The 13,206-nt window shown below is 34.4% G+C and overlaps 2 protein-coding genes across 15 annotated transcripts in view; one reads left to right on the top strand and one right to left on the bottom strand.

Moving 5' to 3' along the window:
• The window catches only part of LOC106065015 (transformation/transcription domain-associated protein-like), a 64,039-nt gene extending 60,156 nt beyond the window's left edge, over positions 1-3,883 (top strand). For all 14 annotated transcript variants that reach the window (XM_056018397.1, XM_056018392.1, XM_056018396.1 and 11 more), the window contains exons 90-94: positions 44-259; positions 662-803; positions 1,489-1,685; positions 2,082-2,187; positions 2,539-3,883. In XM_056018397.1, coding sequence (XP_055874372.1) covers positions 44-259; positions 662-803; positions 1,489-1,685; positions 2,082-2,187; positions 2,539-2,648 — 771 coding nt within the window. In that variant the 3' untranslated portion in view covers positions 2,649-3,883. The remainder of the gene's footprint in view (positions 1-43; positions 260-661; positions 804-1,488; positions 1,686-2,081; positions 2,188-2,538) is intronic.
• Positions 3,884-3,982: 99 nt separating this feature from the next.
• Positions 3,983-11,838, bottom strand: LOC106065017 (Krueppel-like factor 9). Its single transcript, XM_013223743.2, has 3 exons — positions 10,952-11,838; positions 6,473-6,562; positions 3,983-6,330 (listed from the first exon to the last, which is right to left on the bottom strand). Exons 1-3 carry the CDS (start codon positions 11,502-11,504, stop codon positions 6,086-6,088), a joined length of 888 nt encoding a protein of 295 aa, XP_013079197.1. The 5' UTR covers positions 11,505-11,838; the 3' UTR covers positions 3,983-6,085.
• Between the last annotated feature and the right edge of the window lie 1,368 nt (positions 11,839-13,206).

Here is a 13,206-nt window from a genome sequence, read left to right as displayed (position 1 = left end):
ATTATTTTAAACTAACCATTGTTCTGACTTGTGTACCCAACAGCGCACCAGCAAACGTGGTATTGAACATGATGCTCCCATTGCACGCTACTATGAGCGGCTGGCAACAGTTCAGGCTCGTGGATCCCAGGCCTCTCATCAGGTCTTGCGGGACATTCTTAAAGAGGTCCAGACCAACATGGTACCTCGGGGCTTGCTCAAAGAATGGGCTCTCAACACATTCCTGGATGCCACTGATTACTGGACTTTTAGAAAGACTGTAAGTGTTTATCTGTGTCATAAATGATTACTGGACTTTAAGAAAGACAAGTAAGTGTTTATCTGTGTCATAAATGATTACTGGAGTTTAAGAAAGACAAGTAAGTGTTTATCTGTGTCATAAATGATTACTGGAGTTTTAGAAAGACTGTAAGTGTTTATCTGTGTCTTAAATGATTACTGGACTTAAAGAAAGACAAGTAAGTGTTTATCTGTGTCATAAATGATTACTGGACTTTTAGAAAGACTGTAAATGTTTATCGTGTCATAAATGATTACTGGACAAGAAGGAACACTTAATAATAAAATTGTTTGATTAAAACATTGAATGTTAATCATGCCTTATAGAACAAACACAAATCAAAGAGATTGTCTAGGACTTAATAGTGTCCATTCTTTTCAGCTGACCATCCAACTAGCCCTAATGGGCCTAGCAGAGTTTGTGTTCCACTTGACAAGGATGAATCCTGACCAGATGTACCTTCACCAGGACTGTGGCTATCTGAACATATCTTTCTTCAAGTTTGACATTGATGACCAAACAGGTAAAATTTTTTTTTGGGGGGGGATGGCCAGCCTCCTTCAATCATTGAATGACTGTGGTTACTCTCACAGCATAATGAGATGAAAGAATGGGTGTTAGCTAAGCAGCAGTTTCTCCCTCTGTACACACCTAATGTGTTTACGATCAACTAATCGCAGGCTGTGTTGCAAGCTACCTTATGATCACCGGCTACTGATTTTTAGTAAAGTTTGACTCCCAAAGACTTTCCCATATTTGGGTATAGCCACAAGACAGCAGGGTTAAGATTCAGAGTTTTTCTTCTCTTTGCCAGCCAAAGCTAGTGAGCCCCAACTGCCTGAAGCTTACTGGTTTAGGCCACAGTTGCTCACTTTGCTATTTCTCCTGTCAGTAATAACAGTTCTTCTAGACCAAATATGTGAGCCACAGGTGTTTGGGGCTATTTGCATGTACTTGGAAGCATTTTATAGGTAGTGGAGTGCTTGTATCCATTACAACTACTTTTGTTATACTTGTAGTGTTCAGTCAAAATTTTTTGTGAATTAATGTTAGGTTTCAATGAAACTTGATGAATGTAAGTTAGATCTTTGGTGAATGTAAGTTAGATCTTTTATCTTGATGAATGTATGTTAGATCTTTATCTAAATCTCAACTTTTATCAACCCATATTTTTTATCTTCAATAAATGTTATTTTTTTGTCTGACAGGTGATTTGGATGCCAACAGGCCAGTTCCTTTCCGTCTGACGCCAAATATTGCAGAGTTTCTGACACACACGGGAGTGATTGGCCCACTGACTGCAGCCATGGTGGCCACTGCCCGGTGTCTGGTCCAACCTCAGTATAAGCTCCCATCTCTGCTGAGGACCATCCTGAGGGATGAATACATTACTTGGCACAAGAAGGTTTGAATCTATATTGTTTTTATAAATATAGGACTAGACTGTTTTAATATTTTAGACACTCTGATAGCAGGTTATTTTTATTTTGAATCTAGACTACAAACAAATTTGACAGCTGACAAGAACTATTTTAAACTTATCAGATCAGGTTGATGTAATGCTTCCAATCTTGAGAAAAGTTTTAAAAAATGGTCAATAGTTTTTAAAATGGAAATGTTTTCTGAAATAAAAGCAGTTTACATTTACATACTTAAGACTGAAAAAAACTACTCAGTTTTTTTTCTTATTCTTTTTGGTTCAGTTTGTTAATTGGTAGACAGTTTGGCCAGCTTTTTAAAGCTGAAGCTAGGATAACTTGATTTAATATATCCACATAACCCTTGACATTTGTTTCGGCAGAAAATGGAGGAAACCAATCCCACAGAAGAGCCCCCAGACATGGAAGGTGAGCAGCTGGTCACTCTGGTCAACAAGGCTGTGTCTGCTATCACCACTAGAGTTCAAAGTAAGTTTTAGGATTGAGTCTTTCATCAGTGCTAATCTTGGTTATGGTTCCTAGTCTTACCAGTTATTATAAGTGTGTAAAAAAAAGTTTTTTTTTAGCATTTAGATAGAACAGTTCTCAACCTGGGGATTGAATTACCATTTGCCAGGGGGTCGCCTAAGACCATCAGAAAATTGTTTTTGGCCCGATTTCTCATTTCTATCACTTTCTTATAGTGTATCTGTTGTACTATACTGGCAATATTCAATCCTAGACTGTCAGAAGAAATGGGTTACATGTGTTAGTGTAGCAAGCTGCCCAGACTATTTTGATTCTCAAAGAAACCTTAAAATTGTCTCCCTTGTTTCACAGATCTGGCGTCCTTTGAAGGTGCAGAGAGCAGGGTGAGCACGCTTGTTATTGCAGCAACCAACACCGATAACTTGTGTCGCATGGATCCAGCATGGCATCCTTGGCTGTAGGGGAGATCAAACCTGATCTCTGCTTGTTTTTTTTATTTGCAACTTTTTAAATTCTTTTTTAATGTTGTGAAAATATCTTCTTTCAAAATTACTATGATGTAAATATTCAACCTTTTTTTTTTGTCTTTTTATGTCCGTTAACAACCTTGGTATTATTCGTGTATGATTAATTCCATCTTATTTATGTACTAGATTTTATTTTTAAAGGATTAATCATTTGTCAGGAAACCTCACTGTTCAGAGTTTGCTTACTATTTGAATCCTTATCAGTAGGGGCCAATGGAATGTAAGTTATTAATACAAGGTTTTTAATTATCTGTAAAAAGTCATGAATGAATGAATTTTTTCCATTGTTTATGATTTTATGTTCAATATTTTTTATTTCAACAATGTTATATTTCTAATGTATTTCTTACCATGTGAATGAATGTTTAGCTAATGTGAAAAGTTCCTGGGATGTGAATCTCTTTACCAATTATTAGCAGTTATTTTGAAATAGTTGTGTTTAAATCTGAAAGGAATGAACATGACACGTTAATTATAATTGCAGCACTATAGAGTACTTTGTTTATTGAGGGGGGGAAAAATAGGATGATGAATTGAACCATGGATTTCTGACATGTCTACTGCTACCTGTTCTGTTGCTAGGGGATTACTGCTACCTGTATTGCTACTAGGGGATGTTGCTGGCTGTCGGAGGTCAATCTTTGCAGTCTCATAATAGCCAATGTTTCAGTATGTTATTTCACCTTCCTATATCAATAACCTTTGCACTGTAATGCTGCTACTGTCATGTTAATTCATTTCAAATGTGGAATTTGTATGTTGTAAGGTACTATTCTAGTGTTTGTAAATATCACCAGAAAGATTTTTACAATTTTATATCAACATAGAATTATAACATTTTTAACATGGTGAAATTCGTTGACAATTATTTCTGGCCTGTAGACTAGATGTGCCTTGATTGATTTTACCACAGTTTTTAAACACAGTTGCAGTATTATAGTAAAAAAAAACTTATAAATTATCAAATTATTAAAAGGGAATGATGGCTGCCTGAGTGTGACTGATTGAGAGGAGGTGGTGATGGTTTACCATCATTCAAGTTGAGTATCTAGTAGGCTTGACTGTGGTTTGATGTCGGGAATATGTATTTGATGCTTTTTACCATTATTTTGTATAAGACATGTTTTTGTATTGTTGAAAATTTGGTTGAAATAAAGATCAAAAGCATTGAGACTTGTCCTTAGCAAGTGGATCTGAACAGCTCAAATGTCTGTGTAAATGAAAACTGCACTTGTTTTTCATACAAATCTAATACAAAACAATTCAAAGCCATTTGATGCAACTTTTAATCAACAAATAAAAACAAAACATTGATTTTGTTTGAATACAGATAGGGTAAAGAAACAATGAGATTTTTTTTTTTGCTTTTACATGTGTGTGTATATATATAGGTCAGATCTCAACAAAACAGAACATGAAACAATCCAAAGCCATGAAGTCTTGGGGGGGGCGTTAACATAGCAACTTGTGATCATCAATGAGATAGATCTAATGAATTCTGAGCAGGCACTTTGACAAAAAATTGTTTTAAAATAGAAATCTAAATATTTGTTTAAAAAAATGATAGTCAGTGGGATAATAGTATCATGATGTATGAGAATCATTTCTACTACTCATGTTCAATAGACAAAAGTCATTCACACAAACAGTATCTCTCAATACAAATTATTTCTCACTTAATGCCCACAACTAACCAATCAAAATCTGAAAGACATTTCAGCAACCAAGTTGAAGGTCTTTCAATCACAGAAACTTGACATACTTTAGCAGAACTGCCATGGTTCAGGCAAGGATACTTAACCAAAATACTTGACAATTCTTAAAATAAAAAAACCAAAAATTGTCTAAATATAATTTTTTTTTTAACTATGTCAAAGAAAATTTTGTAAAGGATTACAGAAATATATATATATTTTTAAATTTCAATTATTTTTGCCAGTGTCATATAAATATATGAACATTTAATCTAGTATCCACTGAAAGCCAAAGTTGAAGAATGCCTACAGGCACAAGTAATGGTATTTCCTAAAGCTACAGTTATGGAAGTCCATCATTTCTTCTCTTCAGCACCAACTACATGAATCCAAGGCTAGAACTAAATACAAATGTTGCCTACGATAAAGATCAAGTTGTTAGAGAAAACATTTTAAACGAAAAAGAAATGTGTTCAGAAATTTAAAAGTTTGTTTAAAATAAAAAGGACAAAATGAATACTTTGTGCTGTACTAGTGAGCCAGAAGTGACCTTGAGATTAGGTCAAACAAAAAAAAAATGTACTCTTTAGAAATCTAATGAAAAACATACAGGGCTTTAGTTTCAAAAAGTCAAAAAAAATAAAAAGCAGGGTACATTGGGACGGACTTGATAACTGATATCAAAACTTTTTACCAGTGGCTTTTTATGTTACATTTAGCCCTGAACATATATCATCCTCAAACTGAACAAGACATTTCTTGTTGAAATAGTGTTTTTGATATGTTTTGGTCATAGTTTAAAAAGAAAGAAAAAATAAAAAGCAAACACCCCCTTTTCCAAAATGGATTCCACAAAATAAAAAATTATGTCAAAATTTATGTTGGATTTATTCAAAATTAAAAAACCATTTTTAAATGCATGCCATGTGCTCATTAATGACAAACAAACAAATAACATGAAGCCATGGTGATATATAATATATAAACAACCTAAAAAGGGGGGAAATCAAATCTGTACAAATGTTGAGTATATAGCTGACACCTCTCAATGTTGTGTAGTCCAGTCAAACTAACCTTAACATTTAAAAAGAAAAAGGTCTATTGAAATGTACCTTTTCGTAGATCAGTTTCAAAAAAAAATTGTAAAGCTTGTATTTAACCATTAAATGTAAAATGAAATTCTGAACAAATGATTACAATGATTACCCTCGTGTAGGATGTTTTCAAAAGAAAAACAGAAAATCATATATTGGCAATAACAATATAAGATGAAATCATAATCAAATGAGGTTTAACACAAGCCTCAGTGAGGAAATAAACACAGAATCATGTCAGTCAATAATTCTGCTTCATGACAACAACAAAAATGTTTTCTTTTTTTTGTATCTTCAGAGGCTACCAATTCAAAATTAAAAGACTTTCTTGTACTCTATACCTGCATGAACAGCGAACCATTTAGAAACTCTTTTTCTTGTCCAAGGATGTCACAGAATCTTTTCAGAAACAATTTCACTGTACAAGTATGCCAATCCTCTCTCCAACTTAACGCCTGAAGCCTGTTCTTTAAGATACTACTAGACATTATTAATTAGCCCAGTGTGCCAAAAAGAAGGACTGGCATTATGGGAACTTCCAAATCATTATAAAATATTGAATTCTGGTTCTTGGATCTCACCATCACAGTGCAGCCAAGGGACTAGAGTTGGACTCGTGAGACCTTCCGTCGCTATAAAAGTCTTGCTCTTCTGTGATGACCTTGTAGTGCTGTGAAGTGTTGCCGTGGAAATGAGTCGGTGTAGAATGTCGGACTTCTGTCTGAATCATACTTGGGTTAAAAAGAGCATGGCGCTTGGCATGCTTCTTTAGGTGGTCGCTGCGCATAAATCTCTTGTCACACATCGGACATTGGAAATTTTTTTCTCCTTTTAACACAAAAGAAAAAAATAATAAATAATGAAAATGAATTTCCTTAAAATGACTAGACTAATACAAACGAAATTATTTTATAAACCAATGTAACTTAAGCCTGAGCTGAACATTTAATGCAGAGTTCAATGGTCTCACCTGTGTGTGTACGTTTGTGCCGAGTGAGCTCGTCAGATCTAGCAAAACGTTTTTCACACCCATCCCAGTTACACTCAAATGGCCGTTCGCCTGAAAGCAAAAAAAAAAAAAAAATAAATAAATAAATTAAATTAAATGGAAAGCCTTTATTTTTATTTTCAAAGACATCTCTAGAAAGTAAATTGCTTTAGAACTTAGACAAAAATGAGAAGCTCTGTTTTTTTTTTAAACAAAAGATATTCAAACCCCATAAAATAATTACAAGTTTATATTGACTGTCATTATGATCAAAGTAATGTGTTGACCAAGTTATTTGTAAATAATTATGTTTATTAAAAAAAAGAAATTGATAAATGGTTATGAGAAATACAGTATACATAGCTGATTGGCCATGAAGACTTCATCAGCTATAACAATTAATATTTGACAATGGCTTCAGTTAAGAATTGTAAGCTTGTATCATGATGCTAGTACAGTTTAATGTACTGACATAAGATAAAAACAGCTTGTTTACTGCTACAATACTGAACAGCTTGCATCAAAACGACCTTATAATATCTATCGCTTTGGAAATAAAGTAGCTTTACTCTCTGGTTGGAACCAGCTAGCACTTACACTAGATTCTAACTTGACAAAGAGAAGTCTAGCCCTTCCCCTTTAAAGAAAAAAAACTATTTATAGAGCCAGGTAAACTGGCACAGCTGATTTAAATACAGGTGAAAATGGAGGGGAGGGGTATGGGGGCAAAAAAGTGGAGAAGGCTCTTTTGTGTTGATGCCTGTCTGAACATGGCGCTCTCTTGTATCCTACCAGCCACAGATTGTTCAATTTAGCAAATGATTAAATGTGATACTGAAGACAAAGACCAAAAAAAATCTTTAGATGTATAATGATTAAAACTAGTTAGATCCACCTTCTTACGGGAAGGAAAAAAAACAAGAGACGCTAAAATATCTATTTAGGTCTATGAAAAGGACTCACAAAATGAAACCAGACACTTCCGCCAGTCTTGACCCCTCGCCCCGTTCCCGGTCACGCCCTTTTTTTTTTTTTAATCAATTTAGCTTATATATACACTGTAATTTTCTGATTGAAAATATCGTTTCTTTGTTACTGGTCTAGATCTACTTAGTTTAGACGTGTATTGGAGGCCATTATCTGCTAAGTACAAGCCTTGCGGTACACTTCATGTAGTTTGTAAAGTCATTTACGTAACTGCGTAGTTAGACTTAGGACATCACATTTGTTTTAAGGAGAGGACATTTCTCTTTGTTAAAACTGTGACCTCGAGTTCACCGGGGTGAAGATACGAGACAAAACTCAAAAAAATCTTTTTCTTTGTCAAGCGTAACTCGCAGGTTTTGACGACGCAAACATTGGCCGACGCCCACCGGAGACCTACCAAGTGGGGTGGGGCGAGGTGCGCCACAGCGATCGCGAAGTACAAGTCCGGAAGTGACTGATGTCATGTTTCAGCTCGTGGCGTAATGCCTAAGGTTACGAGGCATGACGTAATCAGTCAAAACAATAACACACACAGTTCAAGTCAGAATTTAGTGGAGTATTATCTTATATATATATATATATGTTACTTGTATACTGCTAGGGGAGGAGAGGGGGACTTGCCTATACTCTTTAATTAGATATACTCAATAGCCTTCTAGATTTGGAGTATCTAAATATATAAGTATATTATATCTATAATACGTACTATTAGACTAGAAACTAACTAGATTTTAATATTTATTGTTATTAATATTTATTATAGATCTAGATATTGAATCCAATTTACTAAACCCTAAAATAATAAAACCTAATATGGGAAAGGTCTCTAGGTGCCTGACATTGACAAATAAAATATAATATGTTGAATTAGAAATGACTTTAAAAGTTGTTGAAAACTTGTCGTTGTGTAAACTTTGTATTGAAACATTGGTATGAAAAATGATTATCAGCCTCCCTAAAATACTCCATGACCTAATAATGTGTTTTTGGAGTCATCATAAAAACAAACTTAGGTATGAATTTTTATTCAATAAAAAGAACCCCCCCCCTTTTAAGTCCATTAAAAGGTATATTTGTAGAATATAAATACAACACACTTGTTAACTCTAAGAAAGCTAAACTAAATACATTTTTTTTTGGTAAAGCAACCATTTTCAGGCCTTGCAAAGTATAGGAGCTGATGATGTAAAGTTATCTATTTCCATGGTCAATGGTTAACAGGAAAAGGGGGGGGGGGGTTGACATCTGCAACAACCGCCTTTACTTCCCCAACATATGAAAGGTACCCATTAGAGTTGCTTGACTTTGCTCGTGGGAGATAGGGGGAGGGGTCTTTAAAAATCCAGATATATTCAAGATCACAGTCTTCACTGGAATTCAAACTCTAGCACCCCTTGGTCCAGAAGTGAAGTGCTTTACCAAGCAGCCACCATATAATTATATTTTTAACAAATACAGAGCAATGTTTTAATATATTTATAACAATGTTAGAAAACACACACACACTCCATCCAGTATATCACAATGCTTCTTAACTAATATGAGCTCCACTAACCACTGCCACCACACTGGACATTACAGCTTCTGTTAATCATTCGTAAGAAAAATGGTTACACATGTTCTATAAAATGCTTGTAGTAAAAAAAAAACAAGTTAAACTCAGTTGAACCCTAGCTTCAAGGAATAAAGAGACATTTCCTTTAATTTTAGAGCGCTAAGTTTCATTCACATTTTGAAGATCATTTTGAATTTAGAAGATTCAGGTACAACTTTTTATAGTACTAACATTGAGTTGCACTGGAATACAATATATGAAATCAAGATAAAAGTGAAGAAAGTATCAGAGGTGTGCTGTTATTTTGCTATTATGTCCCCAATATTACTAGCAATACAGACAAGCTCCAGGAATTCTCTAGTAAATGTTTGCATCATAAAATTGGTGTCAGATGGACAAACAAAAATTCAAACTATAGACCAGTGGTTCCCAAACTTTTTAGTCTCGTAGACCCCTTGCCATGTTTTCCAGTTTTCGGTACACCCCCTGCATTTTTTGTAAGATTCATCAACCTCAAATGTGTTTTTTTCTGTGATTTCTAGGCCATATATATTCATTGATAAAATTCAAATTAAAATGAAGCAAAATAAAATAAAGCTTTAAAATAAGATGTTACAATTTTAAAAAGTTATAATAGAGAAAAATTCATTCGATTAAACTTCAAAGATTTAACTAAGGCACAACTCATTAATGGGAAATGAAATTTAAAGTCACCACATGCTTCAATGAGATCCGATATCGTAGACCCCCATTTACAGATCTTAGACCCCCAATTTATTTTTTCACTTCCGTAGACCCCTTGGAAATCCCCATAGACCCCCGGGGGTCTATATAGACCACTTTGGGAATCACTGCTATAGACTATTGGGAAAAAAAAAAAAAAATTATCAAACTCAGATAGAACAAGAAATCAAACGACCCAAATGGGACTGGGTTGGGCACACAGTGGGAAGAACAATGCAAGACAGGCTCTAGGCTGGAACCCACAGGGAAAGAGAAAGGCTGGGAAACCAAAGCAACAGTAGACCAAGAAGATGGCAGGATGGACATGGACCCGAATGAGGGGAATAGCCCAGAACAGAAACTGATGGGGAAGTACTGTTGCTGCCCTATGCACCAATGGAAATCAAAAGAACCAATCAAGTAATGTTTTCATGTTTAAGATTTTGCCATGACAAAAATGCCCCTAATATTTCTCTCAATAATTATTTTATTCTAATTGTTATAAGTTTCATGTTAATCATTTTGTTATGGCACATTGTATTTATTTCAATACTAAGCTTCATGTATGACATTACATTTTATATAACTTTCTGTTTTTTAGTATCCCATTTATACCAACAAATACAAATTTATTAGGTACAGATATAGATCTAGAATAACCTAGCTAGATCTAGATCTAGTCAACCTAGTGAACACTTTTTAATTTTTCCAATAAATAAACCAAGCTTTAATTTAAAAATTACAGAGCAACTAACTACATCTGTCTACTTAGGTCCTTATTCAATTTACTACAAATCAGACTACATCACAGTTTTACATTACATTTACAGGTCATGTTAGTTTTTGTCAAAATAAGTGAGGGCAACGCCCACTTCTGTACTAGACTAAGCAGGTCAAGCTCGCAATAAACTAAGAATTAATAACTTAATCTTTGATGTGCTGATTTAAAACTAATAAATCTAGAGTCTACAGTTTATGTCAAGAGGCTCATCCGTAAACAAATGATGTTTTCAAAAATACACGTAAATGTGCAGGAATCAAATTTGCATAAAGGGCGTTAGAAAGCTTCGTTGGCAACGTGCTGGAAAAGGTAAACTAAAAACCAAACAAAGAAAATGGCGCGCCTGATGAAAATAGAACTAGGCTGGGATATGGGTCACACAGCCATGCACATTACATAATTGTATCGATCTTACCTGTGTGAGTTCTTATGTGCGATTTCAAATGAGAACTCTTGTTATAAGATTTCCCACAGCCTGGATAAGCACAAGTATGAATTTTCTTCCCGTGAATACTGTTTGCTTTGACAAAAGCATCGTGCATTAGTCTTTGATCAAGGGTAGGCGTGGTCGTACCTATTTTCGTACCAGACGAAACTTCGAATGGCGATAATGAACTGGATTCAGAAACTGTTAGGTTAAAATCTTCGTGATAGTTATTATCCTGCTTAATCGTCTTTAGGTCAGTTAATATCCTCGCTACTAAATTCGCGCTCATATTATCCATGACTGGAAGAAAATCTGGTCGACGACCTTGGTTTTCTTCATGTAAGTCCATGCTTTCTTGCTTTACATCGCACAGTGCATTGTCAGTTGAGGAAAACATTGGAGGATCGCAAGTCAATACATATGTGTGATCACTTTGTCTATTAGACATAGCAAGCAAACACTGTGCTGCCATTCTCGTATCGATATCCAGATCAAAATTAATCGATCTAATATTCTCTTTCAGTGCCATCATGAAATTCATACTGACATCAAAATGATCACCATTTGTAGATCTGGAGTCTAGATAAAGGCAATCAAACCTATTATTATTTTTATTAGATCTACGATCCCTGAGGCAGAGGTGAATAAAAATGTAAAAACACGTCTGCAGAGGCTAGGTTACATGAAACGAGCTTGCACCGTAAAATAATCCTTCAATCGAATAATCACACTGTTACTTGAATAGTATGGTGTTATTAATGTTAGGAGCTTACATTAGAAAATGAACATGACTATGGAACCACTTTCGTCGCTGTTGATCTACCGCGTGTTTGTCTGCAGTGGGCGTGGACCACAGAGACGATGGTAACAGGAAGTCGTAGCTAACCTTTTGCGCCTTGAGCGATTGGTGTCTAAAAATAGTTACGTGAACTTTGAGGTCATTTTGCAATTTGTAGTGTCAATCGTATCTTATACGATTTACTGTATCCATCTTCAAACTCTCCTTTTGTCAAATAGATCTATTCTACATAGAAATATATCAATATCTAAAATTAGACCTAGATCTAGGTAGTTTAGGACAATTTTTGGTTAAGAATACAATTTATATTTTATCGGTTTTACCTTAGAGGGCTAAGTCTACAATCTATACTATAGATATAGCCAGTATAGCTAGATCTAGACTAGAATTCTAGATCTTTTTACCTAATACATAAGATTATTTAAGAAATTAATATTTCTAGCTATAATTTTAAAAATTACTTTTTTTCTTAAGTCGTTTTAATGAAACTTATTTAAGTTACTAAGTAAAGTAGGAGCACTCCATAACTATTGCATATATAGTCTTGACTCTTGTAGATTATAGGCCTACCTATTCGACCCGTAGGCCTAGGATTGGAAATATAGCGTATTTATCATAATTTGGCGAATAATAATATGTAGGCTATGTTAATAAAATGTTAATAAATCAATCATTTCCCAATTTTTCTACTAGAATTATAAACGAAAGTTGTTGTTTTTTTAATCATTGTTTGCTTTTGTGACAAAAAAATACAACAAAGACAAAACAACTGATTAGCCTATATTTTAAGTAAAAAAAAAGTTTGATTTCTTAAGACCACGAGTAGTTTTTTTTTAATTGTGTGTGTGTGTGAGGGGGGGGGGGGGGTGAAACGAAGGTTCTTGTGATCCCCCCACGGCTTGGTCTAGCATGGGCGTTACGAATCTACGATGCAGCCTATTACTCTTTTATAAAGGGAGTAAACTCCATTTAATAGAGGTTGCGTTTTTTGAAACTAAGTTCTCGTTCTTGTTTTTTTTTTTTTTTTTTTTTGTTTTTTTTTAAATGAGTGTTGCAATATAATTTTAATAGTTCCAGTTCTAACTTATATGTCTATCTATGCCAGTCTATGGCTTTAAAGTTTTAATGACAGACAAAAAAAAAGAATAAAAAAAAACTATCATAATCTAAATCTATTTAAGACTAGCTGCCTGGTCGTGCGATAAAGTAGGAATTATAAATAAAACACTGAACATCTTCAAATACAAAAACAAAATCTAATAGAATTCTCAGAAAGACACAAAGATATTAACATAAATTCCATTCCGTATACTAGGACAAATTTATACAAATGCTCCTTCTTCCCTAGTGCTATTAGAGCATGGAATGGGTTGCCTGAGCCAGCCAGGAAAACCAGTGACTTGGCAGAATTTAAGTCATTGGTTAACATGCATGACTAGATGAA

The sequence above is a fragment of the Biomphalaria glabrata genome, chromosome 1 (genome assembly GCF_947242115.1).
Source record: "Biomphalaria glabrata chromosome 1, xgBioGlab47.1, whole genome shotgun sequence".
NCBI lineage: Eukaryota > Metazoa > Mollusca > Gastropoda > Planorbidae > Biomphalaria > Biomphalaria glabrata.
The sequence above is the reverse complement of the archived record's forward strand: the minus strand, read 5'-3'. Positions and strand labels throughout refer to the sequence as shown.